Here is a 16925-nt window from a genome sequence, read left to right as displayed (position 1 = left end):
ACATGGGAAATCAGTAGCTGATTACTTATCAGTTTGTTGTTTAAAAATTACTGTATATGGATAAAGTCTATGAGCCTGATTACAGTTTGACTTGCATTTTGGCGTTATATACTATGTTATTTTAACTAAACAAACTTAACACTTGACATTTTAAAGCCCCAAATCACAAATTTGAAGGGGTTTCAATATATGTGACATTCTGTCTTGATCAACCCTTGATTTGAATAAAGAAAAACTACACCAAAAAACTCCTTTAACAGTGGAAAAAAAGGAGAAATCTCAATCACTGCACAGTGATCACTGATTTCTTTGGCCATGACTCCATCAACTGTGTATTAAGCTCTAACATTAAGTCTATCAATGCAGAGTTTTGGAACATATTCTGGTTGGTCTAGTGATCAGCTGTGAGAGATTCCTGCCAAGTGAATCTAACAAGTTACTTTAGTTCACCTATATTGTTATAAAGCCCATCATAATCAAGATTACCCATGATAAGAGGCTCTCAGGATGCGTACATTCAACTGTGATTACTGCAAGTGACTCACTGCAGAGGAAAGGTGATAAATCCCTCTTTATTACAAGATGATAATCACCAACAAAATATAAATCCAAAAACTATTGTGTAATTTGAATAAAATATTTTATCCCTGTTAATGTAATATATTGTGATACAGATATATGTATATTGGGGTGTAATACAATTTGGGGGGGGGGGCATTCAGTTGAGAAATTGCTTATAGATAGTTTACTAACTGTGTTCCTAACCTCTAGGAGTGTTTGAATGTCAAAAAATGTTCCAGATACTCTTTTATAAACCAGTATAAAACTGGCATTTGTGTGCTCTTACAAATGTTTTTTCATGATTCCTAAATTATTAAGTCCTTATTTTACAAATCTTTCACCACTGAACTTAATAAGTAATGAACACACATTTTAAGTCAAATGATTTATTGCACACACACCTTCATCTCATACAGAACAGCACCTGTATTACGCATAACTGTAGAGATCATTTCCACGTAGCTCATGGACAGTGACGTTTACCAGCTGGAGGAGCACTCCTCCCCAGCGCTCCTGTTCCTCTTTCGTCTCCTGGTGCCAGGCCTGGTGGGCAGAGTACACCAGGCTCAGGACAAGAGTCTCAAACTGAGCCTGAGTCATCGGCCTCTTTCTCTGACTCTTTAGCGTGTCCACCATCTGCACCATGGGGCTCAGACTTCTGGGAATGTTGTCATTGATCTGAGCCAGGAAAGCCCGCCCCGGCCTCATTGATGCCATCTCCTTGTCAAGCAGAACAATGTTGTTGTCCTGGTCGATTTCTACCCCGCCCAGCAAGAACTGCATACAGAAAGGGGAGAAAGAAATATCTGTTGCTTACTCTGCAAGTATAGTACAACAACAAATGTTTTTTTAAAAACTGCACTTAGACTTCTGTACCCTCTAAAATAAAGAAAATACCTCAAACATCAGGTTTGCATCAGACACTGAGGAGGCAGTTCTTTGAGAAGTCGGATTAAAGCCTGCAGCCACATCTGAAGTAGAAAATACTGATGTTTAGTTGTTTTCGTTGCTGAAATAAGTAACTGCAAATTAAACAGTCACTTCCTCCACACACTAAAGCTGAACACCTGTTTTGCTATTTTAAATGCGTACTACACAATGCATGCAGTATCATTATGCAACAACATTCGCAATTTCTGTCCTCATCACAGCCCTGTTAGCAGATATTTAGTTTTAACTTACCCTGCAGAAGTCCTTCAAAACAAAGCCAGAAAATGACCTGCAGGCAGATTTTAAGTTGTAATTCCATGTTGTTTCTTCTCTCGACTACTGCCGACAGATAGCCTATCACCACATCCTTCTCCCACTTTTGTGAATCCGGGCAAATGCAGCTCAGACTGAATACCGTGCATTTTTTCATCATGGAAAAAAGGACCAAAAGCCAGTTGGCTGTGAAGCAGGGGAAGACGGCAATAATTTTAAATCCTGGTTCTTTTTAAGCAGCATTCAGCCCTTTGAGGAAGAACAACTTAATAGAGTTTGCAGAGTTACTAGAGGTAGAACTAATCTTTCCCCCCCTTAACTGTGAAAACTGTTCAACTACAAAGGTTTAAGGCATTACTTCAATAATATTTTTAGTATATTCATCTTGACTAGTACAAAACAAGAAGGTGAATCCAGCTCTAACATAATAACCAGAATTACTGCTCTAATTCAAATCTGAAGAAAATATACTCTACAGTCTTAATATTTTTTCTCACAGAATACATGAATGTTATCATCCCAATTAAATCATTTACAGAATAATTCATTCGATGGATGAATAACATTTATTATTTTAAAGCTAATCTCTTTGGCTTTAGGTTGAATTTTCTTAAATTTATTTTCTGTGAGCAGTTCATTTGTGATTTTCATTTTCTATAGTTTCATTTTTTTGTTTGTGTTTCTTTTCTTTTTCCACAGGCTTCTATATATGATGCCTTGTATATGTATTACTGGAAGATGTTTTGTAAAAAAAGAGTTTTGTGAAATAGTGGTGCCTTATAATCCCATGTGGGATGGGCTTGAATTTTGGCATGACACAGAAATAAAATAAAAACAATTTAAAACCTCATCCAGATGGTAAAGTTTACCATATATTCTGTATCAAAGGCATGATGTACTATTATCATTTTTGTCACAAAAGGCTCTGAAGTCATTATAACTGACTATCTAACCTATAACTGACTACTTTCAGTTCAGTTCAGCTTTAGTTACTTTTCAGATGAAGATTTGACACAATGGATAACACAACAAGCTTTTAAAATACAAAACATTGTTAAAGATGAAACCAGTGCTTTCCAACCTTTTTGGCTTTTGATGTCTTACAAAAGGTAGCATGTAGTCGGAGTCACAGTTTCCCTCTCAACTTCTCACATGGTTTCATTTCAATAAATGTTCAAATGGTCCAATATTTCACCAAAAAGCAAAGCTTAGAGGAAAAAGTCCAAAAACTGAAAACAGATGTGTGTACCAGAACTTTGTTTTTTTTTTCTTTCCTCTCCCATTAATCATCTCACAACCTCTCAGATTTATCTGGTGACCCTTTGGAGGGGCCTGACCCCTAAATTGGGACACACTGGACTTAACTAACTAACTATATATAAAGTAGTTCACACTAGCTCCACCTCCAACAGCTACAACAATAACATGCTGCTTACACACTGATGCTCCAGTATTAATAATCTAATGATGTCATATATAATAATATATCAGTCAGAGGAACAAAACACTACTTAATACTTTAAGTACATTTTACTTCTAATACTTGCTGTACTTTTACTTAAGTAGGATTTTTCATGCAGGACTTTTACCTGTAATGGAGTATTTTAACATTACTGTAAATTAGCCTATTGGCACTTAAGTAAAGGATCTGAATACCTCTTGCACCACTGTTTAAGCGTCATGTAGCATTATTTATTTACCTCAGGGTAAGCATTATTTCTCTAATGACAACGTTAGTAACACAAGTCCACCACATGGAGACAGCAGCACCAGTTTATACCAGTGAGCCGTGTCTCAGCTGACCGGTGAAAAGTTTATTTACTTCCGGTGAACAGTTCCGCTGCTTCTGAATGATAAAGTAGTGGAGTTAAAGGTAACCGTACTTATTTACTAGTCATTTTATAAAGCGTCGGGACTCTGCAGTCTCACTAACAGTCGTAATAATAACTCTACCTCCACGAAATCACGGTTGAATTAATACTCGAGGGGAGTTAGCCAGGTAGCTGCTGTGAGTGCTAACGCTAGCCAGTCAGTGGTGAACACTTGTATGTGCTAGCATCCATCGGTGCGGAGTATCGCCTGCTCTGTAATCTACGTCAAGTTAAATTTTAGCTCAATATCACATCACAAAATGTTCAGAATTCTTAAAAACATCACAGTCACCTCACCGCCGTTATTCGTTCGAGAGCCACGTTAACGTTAACTTACTTGCTGCTGTGTTTTTGCATGTCCTGCCAGTTTACTATTTACACGTAGCTGAAAGTATTGCTGTTTAAAACATCAGCGATAAATCCTGCCGTTGTGAAACTGTTTTACAGAGTTTGACACAAAAACATTTCATCACAAGCTCCACTTGGAGTTTATAGTTCGCTCAGTTGTCATGGAGATGATTCAGCGGTTGTTAGGAGCTAACGGTTAATTTGTGTAGTTTGTGGTGTTGTTGAATGTAAATGTAATACTGAGAGTTATATTGCTAATTATTGTCCTTTCCTTGTTGGTAAAAATAGGGCGGACGAATTAATAATATAACTTTCACTATAACAGCACAATTCAACAGCATAAAAACAATCTACAGTGGCTGTTGTGTAGCTTTCGAGCTTCTTCAGCAGATGGAGTTTCTCAGTTGTGATGGAAATCTAACGTTAAATGATTTAAAAAAAACATTTTTTTTTTTTCTGAGCACTTTCATCCATGTTGGCTTACAAGTTCCAGGACAACTAGGTAACTCCATCTGCTGAGGAAGATCATATGATTTCACAGCTACTAAGTAGACTTCGTAATTTGGTGTCTGTTGTTTCCAAGTTCAAGAATTAAACTTTTCAATCTCAACTCTCTAAAACAGTTTAACAGAAAACTAAACATTATAACCGTCATGGAAGTGTTATTTATTGCATTGTGTGTTGTATTAAATCGCATTAGTTTTAGCTGCATGTAAACCAATGCCCTGCTTCCTGGTGTCTTTCAGTCAGGCGAGCAGCAGAGATGGAGTCCAGCGAGGAGGGGGGCCTCAGTGTCGGGGGCTCTGTGGGAGAGGAGAACTACTTCCTGGGATACACCTTCACCGACCGCTCCCACTCCAGCCGGGTGGTGAAGAGCATCATGGACTTGTGCCTGGAGGACGGCCTGTTCGCTGACGTCACCATCACGGTGGACGGCAAAGAGTTCCACCTGCACCGACTGGTGCTCTCAGCGCAGAGCAGCTTCTTCCGCTCCATGTTCACCTCCAACCTCAAAGAATCCCACAACCGCGCTATAGAGCTGAAGGACGTCAGCGCCACTGTCTTTCAGCTGTTGATTGACTACATCTATCACGGCACGATTAAACTGCGGGTGGAGGAGCTGCAGGACACCTACGAGATGGCAGACATGTACCAGTTAACCGCTCTGTTTGAGGAATGCTCTCGTTTCCTCTCACGGACAGTGGAAGTCAAGAACTGCCTGCAGGTAATTTACAGTTTTCCACAGGCTTAGCAGTCCTTAGACATCATTATATAATATCAGTGTTATGATTATCTATTTTCGTCCAGGTGATGTGGCTTGCAGACAGACACAGTGACCAGGAGCTGTATACTGCAGCAAAGCACTGCGCTAAAATCCACTTGGCCCAACTTCATCAGACTGAAGAATTCCTCAATCTGCCTCTCTGTCTGCTCTTGGACATCATCAAAGGTATTTATAGTTTCTGCTCTGTCACCATTTTTTGCATGTTCATTAAGCTCACTTACTACAAATCAGCTATACATAACATTACTGTTATTCTTTTCCAAAACATACACTTCTTTCTATGTGTTTGAATTGATCCCTTCCTGCCTTCCCTGAAACCTTTGGTTCCCATTCACTTTGTAAGATTCTTGACGTTTGCTTCAGAAAGGTAATCAGTCCACGGTGACTATATTTGCATGGTAATGCAGATGAAGCTATAGATTAATTTGAAAAGTTTGAATTGCTTTATCATGCAGCACTAACACCAGAATTAAAGATTTTCACTGTGCTGGGTTGTTAACTCTCTCAGGTCAACTTCCAAGTTAATTTTCACTCAATTAACTGGAAACTGAAGGTTGAAAAAGGTGAGAAGTAAAAAAATATAGATATACACTCAAATTTCTTTAAAAAATTGTAAAAAAAAAAAAGTATGCTTTACATCATTTTGAATAAATTCACGAAAACAATAAAACACTGTTAATGTCCATGAACACATTTAATGAATTCAGCTCATGATTGTGTTTGTTTGTGTTCAGATGGAGTTCCGAGCTCTCAGAATCCAACGGTGGCCATCGAGTCGTGGATAAACCATAACAAGGTGGAGAGAGAGGAGTTTTCTTGTATTCTGCAAGAAAATCTCAAGGTAACATTCTCTCATGTAAAAAGCATTCTTGAAGGGACTCTCATCTCACGTCATTTGATATTGTCTGATGATCTCTTAATCTCTTTTATCTTTTTGTATCCACAGGAAATTGGCGAGAATGTCCACATTTACCTGATTGGTAAAGAGGAGACGAGGACTCACTCCCTCGCCGTGTCACTACACTGTGACGAAGACGATGCGATCAGTGTGAGCGGACAGAACAGTTTATGCCACCAGATCACTGCAGCCTGTAAGCATGGAGCGGACCTGTACGTGGTGGGGGGATCTATCCCCCGCCGCATGTGGAAGTGCAACATGCACACCATGGACTGGGAGCGCTGCGCCCCACTGCCCAGAGACCGCCTCCACCACACCATGGTCTCTGTGTCCACTGAGGATGCTATATACTCGTTAGGAGGTAAGACGTTGCAGGACACGCTCTCTAATGCCGTCATCTACTACACAGTGAAGGACAACATGTGGACAGAGACCAGTCAGCTGGACACCGCGGTGTCTGGGGCCGCTGGTGTTAACCTTGGAGGTACCATCTACCTGCTAGGGGGGGAGGAGAATGACATGGACTTTTTTACGAAGCCATCCCGTCTTATTCAGTGCTTTGATACCGCCTCCCAGAAGTGCCAGATCAAACCTTACATGCTGCCGTTTGCCGGGTGCATGCACGCCGCGGTCCACATGGACGTGATCTTTATCGTAGCAGAAGGAGACTCGCTGGTGTGCTACAACCCTTTGCTGGAGAGTTTCACCCGCCTGCGTTTCCCTGAAGTGTGGAGCTGCGTTCCTTCACTCTGGAAGGTGGCCAGCTGCAATGGCTGCATATATGTTTTCAGAGACAAATGTAAGAAAGGCGATGCGAACACGTTAAAGTTCAACCCAGCCACGTCTGTCGTCTCCGTTATCAGAGGCATAAAAATCCTCCTCACAAACTGGCAGTTTGTTTTGGCCTAAACCGTCTTCTTTTGATGTTCACGCTGTGGTCGGCACACACACCACGGACAATCAGGGAAGACTGTTGGGTAACTTTACTGCTCAGACATCTTGCACGGAGACCTGCTCTAAATGTATTTACTCAGCTGGTTTTCCGCGTCACTCATTCCATTCTGACTTCACCACCAGACCAGTAAAAACAGTTCAGTGGTGTGTGTGTGTGTCAGTTGCTTGTATTACAGTGTGTCTCATTGTGGATCCATTAGCTGACAAGTCAAATAATTTGTGATGATGCTGTAACCAGTGATGTACTAATCAACATTGTTTTCTTGTGCACCGCTTGTTTATTGGCACGCATGAACAACTTCAGTGTAAAAACTTTACTGAACACGAAACATCTCTCAGTATGTCGTAAGTGATTGAGTGTATCATGATGTTGTAGGCTGTGTCCTCAGATGTCAAATTTTAAGTCAGTGTGCATAAAGATGATAATAGAGGATGTTTTCTAACTTTTCAATTTTTCACAGTTTCTTGTCTGAAGATTGTATTTTTTTGATGTACATGTTCTTCAAGTTTAACTGTTGACAAATATGTCAAATATATGGCTGTAGCTGAAAGCTGTCACTGTTTGTTTTGATATTTTTGGCCCTTTAACCTTTATGAATTAACTAAATACTATTAATGCTATATATATGTTACTAATTCATTGTTGCAGTTATACAATGATGCATTTAGAAATGGTCCGTTTTGGTGCTGTGTAGCTATGAAAGCTTTGCCTCAACAAAGACGTCTCTTCTAACCGCGTTTATCTTTGGATTGGTTATGCATCTTGTGAATGACAAGGTGGTAAAGGTGCCTGTTTGTGTCCTTGGGGGATAAAAGGGGAGTTGAAGGAGAGAAAGCTACTACAGAGAGGCCAAAACTTTGATCCCATTGATGTGTTGCAGGAGTCTGTGCAGCTGAAACCCAAGCCCAGTAACATGTCAGACTTTGTGAACTATTCTAAGCATCAGTTGCTGACGCTGAGATGAGGGGTGGGGGGAGGGTGGGGTGGAGGGGTTTCTGGGGGGCACATATGCCCCTCCATAAGAACTCCCAAATGAAACTGACGGCCGGTACGAGCACCATCTGACATGCAGTCCCTCAACGTTGGGAAATAAAGCTGTTTATAGCCCCCTCATGACAGTTCACAGTCCCTCGTGTAAAGACCGGTTAGATCCATTTGTTGCTGTGTGTTTTTAATGCTCCGGTGGGTTGTGATGTCAAAATTTCTACTCCAGCGTTCGGTCAGAGTGGAGTTTAGTGTGAAGGTATATCACTAGGAGTTATAGTGACCTTGGGATTGCTTGCTGAGGACAGAACAGAATTCCTGAAGGGACACATGGTCTAGAGTGACAAGGCCATCTGCTGTAGCGCCAGCACTAGGAGGAAGGTGGAGGGGGTCGGACAGAGGGGTGTTGAGAATTCCTTTCGCTGGGGTGTGGAGGGAGTAGATATTCTGGGATATCGCTGCTTGCACTCTGCTGGGAAACGTGTTTCTTTGGCGTTTTTCAAACGGAAATCTGAGGGAGAATTTTTGAACACTTGATGGTGAGAGGGGATCTTTGCAGGGTTAAATGGGGAAGATATTTTCTTGGCCCTCCAGCTCTCCACGAAGCAATTGGTGATAATGGTCTTGGTGTATTGCCGTTTTACTTTGGCAGATCCAGTTTCCTTTCCCTCTCAGCAGAGCCGGAGCTGAGAGAGCTGGATCTGTTAGGCCTTCTGGCACCGACCGCTCAGAGGATCATCTTCAAGGGATCTTCTTTGGAGTTGTACTTTGCATGGCAAGGATCTACTTTCTTGCTGCCTCACTGAAATTGCATGGCCTAAACGAATGAATATTTTTATGAGGCGCCTTGTACCAGAGATGGGCCAGGACCAAACCAAGCACCAGATAGAGAAGGGCCTGAGGTTGTATCAGTCCAATCAGACAGAGAAAGCCCTGCATGTCTGGACAAAAGTGCTGGAGAAGACCTCAGACCCTGGAGGGAAGTTTCGGGTTTTGGGATGTTTGATCACAGCTCACTCAGAAATGGGAAAATACAAAGATATGCTCAAGGTAAGACTCCTAAAGAACAGTTTGCTTCATGCAACTTACAATTCAGGAAACCAGTAACATATATTTCTCTCTCTCTATATATATATCGTATATATATATATAATTGGTGTATACTGAGTTTGCTGTAGCCTTCCTGGCCAGATTCAGTTTGAGAACATTAGTATTAAAGTAATATGACTTTTTGCCTGTATGAGAAGTTTTCCTTTATTAATATTTAAACTCCAAATAGCTTTGTGATCACTTGGTATCTAGGTAATTCATCCTCAGTTTTTTAATACTGTGTGATTATATTTTGTTATGCAACCACCAGTGTGTGTGTTAGGTTGCAACCTAATGAGAGAATGCCACTGAATATCTCATCAATTTTATGCGTCATCATGTCTGTTCGGGACTGGTACATTTCATGTTCGTAGTAGCATTTTAACATTTCCAGAATGCCCAAGTGATTATTAAACAGGAGGAGGTCAAAGGTTACCTTCTAAGTGCCATTTACTGTGATCTTGAGAAGCATGGGTTAATTTGTGGCTTCCACACAATGCAGAGTAAATAAGTGCCCTGCAACGTGAGTATCAGTGTGGGGTGTCTTGTTTATATAATCAGCCTTACTCAAGCAGCACGCACTCTCTCTATCACGTAGTTTAATGAGGACCTTATAAAGTTGTGGCCCTAAAGTAGAGGCCTTATCTCTTTGAGTACAATTATCAGATAATTTCTCTTTTATTCAGTATCTATTTGAATACACAGTCATTCATCTTACTCTTCACAATCTGCCTGCACATTTTCCATCACCTTATACTCACCCTCTCTCTACAGTACGCCCTCGATCAAATCGACACAGCCAGAGAAATGGAGGACCCAGACTACCTTACAGAGGGGTACCTGAATTTGGCGCGTAGCAACGAGAAGCTGTGCGACTTCCAGAAAACCGTCTCGTACTGTAAGACCTGCTTAAACATGCAGGGTACCACTGTCAGCCTGCAGCTCAACGGCCAGGTATGTCTTAGCATGGGCAACGCCTTCCTGGGCCTCAGCGTCTTCCAGAAAGCTTTGGAGAGCTACGAGAAGGCCTTGCGCTACGCACACAACAACGATGACAAGATGCTGGAGTGCAGAGTCTGCTGCAGTCTGGGAAACATCTATGTTCAGCTTAAGGTACTTTCGCTTAAGTAAATGCACTGCATTTATTTTAAATGATATTTGATTTTTAGCTGAAAGCTGATTTTGATGATTTCAGAGTGTGCTGCACTTTAAACAGCCTTTGCTCAGCATTAACTTTAGCTAAATTGGTTTTACATTTGTTCTTCTATGAGACATTATAGACAAAGAGACTGAATGGGACTCCATCAAGAAATCTGAATACTTAATAGTTCCGTCTTATTTTATCTGGGTGAAACGGTCAGTGGACTGCACGTGTGACTTGATTGTGCAATCAATACCGATGTTGCCAGTGTATTTGCAGAGCATGATAACACCGCAGAGCATCCAAACAAACATCATCATTGGTTAGCTCATGCAATACTGGGCATTGTAAAACAAGGGCGGAGTGAGCAGGCTGCCTGGCGGGGGCTTATGTAGTACCCTTGACATCTGAGATTTGTAAGAGTAATCCCCCAGCTTCCCAGGGAGGATTGGTTTCAATGGGAATGTGATGAAGTGCCGTTCGAGGAATGCAGTCATATGTCACGTTATTTTATGAAACAAAAATCATTCACAGCTCTCTGGTCAGATTCTTGATTTGGATACTGAAGGGAATCACAAACCAAAAAACCCTGTGTTAGTAGCATCTTATTAGGATGTTCTACCTTTTTGGGCAGTACTCGGACATCAGAGGTTTTACTCATCAATAACGTCTGCCAACAGGACTATGAGAAAGCCCTGTTTTTCCCCTGCAAAGCAGCTGAGCTTGTCAATGACTACGGCAAGGGTTGGAGCCTCAAGTATCGCGCCATGAGCCAGTACCACATGTCTGTAGCCTACAGGAAACTGGAGCGCCTGCCAGACGCCATGGAATGCTGTGAGGTATTGTTTTATAACTGTCCAGCACATGATAACTGTCCTCAGAGACAAACTTACATAACCTAACGGAGAATGTCACAGTTTTGGTTTCCTCACCGACTTGTCTTCCCCTCACGCCTTTGGCTGTTCTGATGTCGGAGCTGTAGCTACAGTAGATGCTGTGCTGCCGACAGGTGCGAGTGCCAGTTGTTCTGTTGTACGAGGCCTTAGACCTCGACAAAAATATGCTCACAGAGGCGCTGGTTTAAAGTGTTAATGAAGAGGGTGGCTTTAGTCTTCACTCTGTTCTAATTATGTACTGAGGGTGAAAAATAACTTGATGTCATTGCCTTGGAGTGCAAGTATAGTAACAAGATAGCAGGATGCATTTCAGATTCATTACATTTGCCAAACACATTTAGCCAAACAATTTATACATCTTCTCATATTTAGAATACCAGTGTACAAGAGGAGGACTAAAGGTGAAAATCAACAATGTCTCACATTCCCCCATCACTTCTCACTGAGGTTTATATGAAAACGTACTGCTAATAAAACAAAAAGAAATAACTGCATGACATTTGTAAAAGTAGATTGATAAAATAAAACCTTAATTTTTAGAATTCAAGTAAGTATTTTGATTGTAAACAAATATAATTATGTGCACTCTACGAAATGTTTGTATTTATAATAAGACTGAATTTTAGGAAGCATATTTGTATTATACATTATAGTACTGTACATGACTGTTTAATACTTCCGTTTGATTGAAGAGGGGTCAGACCTCTAAAAGGTTTCTCTTGTGCTTTGACAGGAATCTATGAAGATTGCTCTGCAGCATGGTGACCGTCCTCTGCAGGCCCTGTGCTTACTAAACTTTGCAGACATACACCGCTGCAGGCATGACGTTGATGTAAGATGTTACCATTTGTGCAGATTTGTTTAGGATTTGCAAAAGTGGTCGTTGAGGATGAGACTTTGTCATTGCTTTGTATGCTTTTGTGCTCTCTGAAATGTAAGTTTTGACTCAAATATTTGAACTATGTGGTAAACTTTTATTTGGGTATTTGTCTTTTCCATTCAGAAAGCATTCCCCCGCTATGAGTCTTCAATGGCTATCATGACTGAGATTGGAAATCGTCTTGGACAATCACAAGTGTACCTGGGAGTTGCAAAGTGTTGGCTTCTGCAGAAAGAATATGACAAGGTACCCACACTAATATATAAATAGTAGTTTCAGAGCTCTGAATAGCTGCCTGCATCTCAGATTTGTTCAAGGATTCATATATAATATAAAGAGTCAAATGAATGAAATGAAACCAAAATGGCAATTCAGTCTGATTATCAGGCTACCATGAAAATATGATAATAATAATTATTATTTTATTATTATTTGGTGCTTTTTAAGACACACTCTGCCTCATTTTCCAGGCTCTGGATTCTTTGCAGCGAGCACAGGAGTTGGCAGATGGAATGGGAAACAAGGTATTTGATGTTTCCTTACACAGGATACAGGACAGCGTTGTATAAACCATACAAGCTGGTATGGTAGTACATGCGTGTCTACGTGTCACACTGACGGTCTTTTTCCTATATGTGTCTTCAGCTGTGTACATTGAAGGTGCATTGCCTGAGTGAGGGGATTTACCGAAACCAGGGGAAACAGGAGGAGGTCAGAGAGCAGGTGGTGAAGTTCCTGCAGTGTGTTGAGGAGCTGGAGCTCTACTGCGGCATGTGCGGCGAGTCCATCGGGGACAGGGACCAAAAGCTGCAGGCATTACCCTGTTCCCACGTTTTCCATCTCAAGTGGGTGTTTATTCTCAGTCTACTCTTGCCTTTTATTATTTTTGAGGTATACATTTCAGATTTAACAAATTGTTGACTGTGAGTTTCATTTTTATGCTCTTCATACATGATTTTGCCACCAGAAGAACTTACCCAGACTGGTACAGGCTATATTTATAATGATCAATACACTATGGTTGTTTTTAAAATAAGTTGTTGACACTCCGCTGTTTTATCGTTTCAGGTGTCTGCAGACAAACGGGACAAAAGGTTGTCCTAAATGTTTCAAGTCCTCCATGAAACCTGGATTTGTGTGATTATGAGACTGTGTTTCTGCGATGGTTTTGCGAACACAGCGTGCTGATTCCTCACAGGCTCCTGACTGATCTGAGAGAAGCAGGCAGCCTCAGGATGTGCTGAAGATGTCTGAGGAGTAATAATTCACTGCTCTGTGCAGAGGATCCTGAACTGAACCAAGTGTCCCAGGGTGCGGTTCTGGGGACTCGATCAAGGCATCTACTATTATTTACAGACATCAGTCTGTAAGTGACTGAAGCAGACAGAGGAGGTATATCTGACAATGTTACATTTCAATATAAGTCCTTCATTGATCTGAAGACTGGCCTTTTGTTGCAAAATTCAACTAGAGAGCAATATGGCCGTCTAAAGAGCATTTATAACTTAACATATGCTATTATATGCAGTAGAATTGTATAGTAAGGATGAGATGAGATGACTTCAGGGTTTGTTGTTCAAATTCCAATATTACCTTTTACACTTCATCCACATTTTCTTTATTGAAGTTTTCTGATTTCTGATCAGGAGAACACAAGAGCCATTTCTGAACTCAACAGATTTCATATATTTATTATTGTTTTCATGTACATACTATTATGGTCATTTGTTTTAAAAAGTTTGATTTAATTTAGGTGTTTTGTGAAACCTAAAACTAACTAGAATCTCTTAACCGTTTAAAAACTATTATGTCTTTACAAAGCAGGTATATGCAGCTGTTTTTCCTTATCCACTGCGATTAAGGAGCAGGATCAACACACATTGTGTTATTCATAGAAATTCCTTTTCTGTCCATTTCTGGAAATTGTTTTTAGTCTGACATCAGCATTAAGGACACAGATTGTTGATAAGGAAATCTATTGGGTAAGAAACTTTTCTGACCAATTGCATACTTGTCAAATACTTGTTTAGAAAATATACAAATGGTTTAACGTGTTTTTTTTACATGTTTGTAGTTATATGTAAATAGGAATTTATTGGTACAATCTCAAAACTGAGATTGAGATAATTTACTTTCAAGGTGATTTTGATGGAGAAAGATGAAATACTGAGTTTTGACAGAAAAGAGAGCTCAGCACGTCAGATGTTGCATGTTTTATTTACGATACAGAGCAACTAAATTGGATTACATCAATGGATGTTTCCATTTAATTGCATATTTACTTGTATCAGAATTATTTATCACAGTATTTAATAATATTCAGTGGCTTTTACCAAATTCCTTATATATTTGTTCAATTTATTTTACATATTTTGATTTGGAAAAAAGCCATTTGAATCAAAAATGATCATGGCTTACATGAAGTTTGTAATATATAGTACATTTTCCTTAAAAAATGTAAGCCCCTTAGACTAAGACTTCTTTTAGTGAAACTGTAGTTGTAGTTTGGGAAAGTGCTCTCTCACGGATGTGAGACACTGATTAATTTAATCTTATGGTGTAAACTTTTGGTACAGCAGGGACGAAATAGTTTCAACAAACATCACCATACGTTTTGAAACTTTCATAGTCAAAGCAACGAGGTGAGCTACTTATGTCATTACAAACCCTGCTGTAAAATATCATTTAAAAAAAAAAAAACTTGCAGCAAAGCAACACATTTACTTTACTTTACTTTACATTTACTGCACAAGCACTTACTGTATGTTTCTCGTTTAAGAACACATCATTAAATCCCAAAAATAGGCCGGTCTATGTAGAGGACTATGGACTGACTGACACATGGAGATTGCAAAACCCAAGTAAAAGAGAGTATTCATATTACTCCCCATACCACAAATTATACCCACACATTGATTATTGATTAACAACACTATCTGACCCCACCATTCATTGCACCGCCCTTTCAGATCATGCCCCCGTCACCATGACATTCCTAGCAGACTCCCACTTCAATACCTCAGGATTTCATCAAATATTTTGATCAAGACTGGACTTTCTTTCTAGACACCTACAACACACATACATTATGGGAAACAGCAAAAGCAGTAATGAGAGGAAGAATTATAGCATTTTGCACAAACCAAAAAAAAAAAAGAACATCACTTAGCCTGGACCACCTAGCCTCACAAATGTCCACAGGTCCTACCTTCAGAGACCTATTAAAAACTAAATATAAACTTAACAACTTACATAACATGAAATCATCATCCATTTGGTCTGTGTTTCACTAATTGGATTAAAATACTGTACTCATCCCCCACTGCCAGTAATGGTCAGTAATAACCAGTGAAATTACATTAAAAACCCTTGTGTTAAAAAGAGGCATGACAAAGGGATGTCCACTATCACCATAACTACGTTCTTTTTCATAGTATCTCTAATTACATTCATAAAGCAAAATCACAGTATATCAGGCATTCAATCTAAATCACTTCATCATAAAATCAGTTTATATGCCGATGACATCCAGTTATACTTGACTTCTTCTTTAACCTCTCTTCAGTCAGTCCATAGTCTCATTAACGGTGCAAGTAAGGTGTCTTCCATCAACTAGGTCAAGTCCAAGACTGGGATGCCGAGGACGGGGATTTACCCTCATTCCATAAAATACCTAGGTATTCATTTATCATAAAATCTAAACAAAACCAAACTTCTCTCTGCTGTTAAAGACCATTAAAGGGGACTCGGAACGATGGAATAAACTGTCACTATCACTATGTGGTCGTATCTGCAGTCAAAATTAACATACTTGCAAGAATAAACTACCTCTCTGCCATTACTCCTGTTAACATGCCCCACAGCTGGCTGTCCTCTCTTAACAGTTAATCGTTTCTGTTGGAAAGACAGAAGGCCTCGAATTAAAATATCTGTCCTCGTACAAAAACCCATTACCATTATTTCCTGCCACACCGCATGCAATCCTGTATATTTGGCACTGGACAAACAACACAAATCCATCCTAGCTGGATGTAGAATAGACAATAACACATGAAAACCCCACCGAAAACCTTCCTTTTACTGACAAGACCATTAAACATCTGTTTCAAATGTTAAGCCATCAACACCACCCTCACAGCGTGGTGGAAAATACAGTATTATCAGTCATCTTTTTGAGGCCTTTTGTCTTTCCAGCGTGGAAGGAGAGGGGAGTAGCCAGCCTGGGGAACCATTTCAGTGGTGGCCTGTTCATGATCTTTGACCTTAACTACAATATACCTCACTGTTGCCACTTTAAATATGTACAGCTGGAAGAAGCCATCAAGGTGAAAATGATCAGTAATTTTGATAATGACACAGCCTCTTAACAGTTTATCATAACTTGAAGTCACTGAGGCCATTGAAGATATACAAATCTTTTTTTACATCAGGAAAACATTGCGTCAATACTCACAGTTAAATGGAACTCAACTAATACAAGAACTCATATAACAGATCACATCTATATCATATGGGATTTTCTGATGATAATAAATCCCATGACTGTCCACGTGCAATAGATGATTATTTTCATGCCTTCTGGCTCTGTTCACCTGTTCAATCCCTCTGGTCGGAGATCATGAGCAGGCTATCCCACATACTTGGCCTCAGCATCCCCCCTCTATCCAGCCGTCTGAATCCTGGGTGACCTCACATCACACAATACTCTAAACCATTTACATTTTAATAGCATTAACAGTGGATAAGAAGATCATATTGCTCAACTGGAAAATATATCCATCATGCACTGGCTCACTTTGTGAGCAGCACACACT

General features: G+C 40.0%; 3 protein-coding genes across 10 annotated transcripts; 2 read left to right on the top strand and 1 right to left on the bottom strand.

Moving 5' to 3' along the window:
* Positions 1-927: 927 nt before the first annotated feature.
* LOC122986288 (protein FAM180A) lies at positions 928-4236 on the bottom strand. 6 transcript variants are annotated; one of them, XM_044357475.1, is made up of 4 exons: positions 3973-4236; positions 1744-1950; positions 1459-1532; positions 928-1338 (listed from the first exon to the last, which is right to left on the bottom strand). In XM_044357475.1, the coding sequence occupies exons 2-4, from the start codon at positions 1922-1924 to the stop codon at positions 991-993; spliced, it is 603 nt and encodes a 200-aa protein (XP_044213410.1). In that variant the 5' UTR covers positions 1925-1950; positions 3973-4236; the 3' UTR covers positions 928-990. The 6 variants fall into 6 exon arrangements, with proteins under 6 accessions (XP_044213410.1, XP_044213411.1, XP_044213414.1 ...); XM_044357476.1 differs by having other exon boundaries at positions 4015-4236; XM_044357479.1 differs by having other exon boundaries at positions 1744-1780; positions 3973-4222.
* kbtbd4 (kelch repeat and BTB (POZ) domain containing 4) lies at positions 3548-7675 on the top strand. 2 transcript variants are annotated; one of them, XM_044357473.1, is made up of 5 exons: positions 3548-3637; positions 4730-5208; positions 5292-5433; positions 6003-6109; positions 6215-7675. In XM_044357473.1, the coding sequence occupies exons 2-5, from the start codon at positions 4747-4749 to the stop codon at positions 7073-7075; spliced, it is 1572 nt and encodes a 523-aa protein (XP_044213408.1). In that variant the 5' UTR covers positions 3548-3637; positions 4730-4746; the 3' UTR covers positions 7076-7675. The 2 variants fall into 2 exon arrangements, with proteins under 2 accessions (XP_044213408.1, XP_044213407.1); XM_044357472.1 differs by lacking the exon at positions 3548-3637 and adding an exon at positions 4376-4485.
* Positions 7676-8136: 461 nt separating this feature from the next.
* On the top strand, positions 8137-15295 carry rapsn (receptor-associated protein of the synapse, 43kD). Of its 2 annotated transcripts, XM_044356658.1 has the most exons (9): positions 8137-8644; positions 8758-9155; positions 9969-10307; positions 11016-11174; positions 11965-12063; positions 12235-12357; positions 12582-12635; positions 12757-12956; positions 13180-15295. In XM_044356658.1, exons 2-9 carry the CDS (start codon positions 8931-8933, stop codon positions 13250-13252), a joined length of 1272 nt encoding a protein of 423 aa, XP_044212593.1. In that variant the 5' UTR covers positions 8137-8644; positions 8758-8930; the 3' UTR covers positions 13253-15295. The 2 variants fall into 2 exon arrangements, with proteins under 2 accessions (XP_044212593.1, XP_044212592.1); XM_044356657.1 differs by having other exon boundaries at positions 8137-9155.
* The last annotated feature ends 1630 nt before the right edge of the window (positions 15296-16925 follow it).

Source organism: Thunnus albacares, chromosome 7 (genome assembly GCF_914725855.1).
Source record: "Thunnus albacares chromosome 7, fThuAlb1.1, whole genome shotgun sequence".
Lineage (NCBI taxonomy): Eukaryota > Metazoa > Chordata > Actinopteri > Scombriformes > Scombridae > Thunnus > Thunnus albacares.
This window is presented reverse-complemented; position numbering and strand designations above follow the sequence as displayed.

Excerpts from the sequence above, each read along its gene's own strand:
- rapsn (XM_044356658.1), top strand. The coding sequence starts at position 8,931 with ATGAATATTTTTATGAGGCGCCTTGTACCAGAGATGGGCCAGGACCAA. Across the intron at positions 9,156-9,968 it reads AATACAAAGATATGCTCAAG|TACGCCCTCGATCAAATCGA; the intron begins GTAAGACTCCTA and ends CTCTCTCTACAG. Across the intron at positions 12,636-12,756 it reads CAGATGGAATGGGAAACAAG|CTGTGTACATTGAAGGTGCA; the intron begins GTATTTGATGTT and ends ATGTGTCTTCAG.
- LOC122986288 (XM_044357475.1), bottom strand. The coding sequence starts at position 1,924 with ATGATGAAAAAATGCACGGTATTCAGTCTGAGCTGCATTTGCCCGGAT. Across the intron at positions 1,533-1,743 it reads TTTTGAAGGACTTCTGCAGG|ATGTGGCTGCAGGCTTTAAT; the intron begins GTAAGTTAAAAC and ends TTTCTACTTCAG. Across the intron at positions 1,339-1,458 it reads ATGCAAACCTGATGTTTGAG|TTCTTGCTGGGCGGGGTAGA; the intron begins GTATTTTCTTTA and ends TTCTGTATGCAG.
- kbtbd4 (XM_044357473.1), top strand. The coding sequence starts at position 4,747 with ATGGAGTCCAGCGAGGAGGGGGGCCTCAGTGTCGGGGGCTCTGTGGGA. Across the intron at positions 5,434-6,002 it reads GCTCTTGGACATCATCAAAG|ATGGAGTTCCGAGCTCTCAG; the intron begins GTATTTATAGTT and ends GTTTGTGTTCAG. Across the intron at positions 6,110-6,214 it reads TTCTGCAAGAAAATCTCAAG|GAAATTGGCGAGAATGTCCA; the intron begins GTAACATTCTCT and ends TTGTATCCACAG.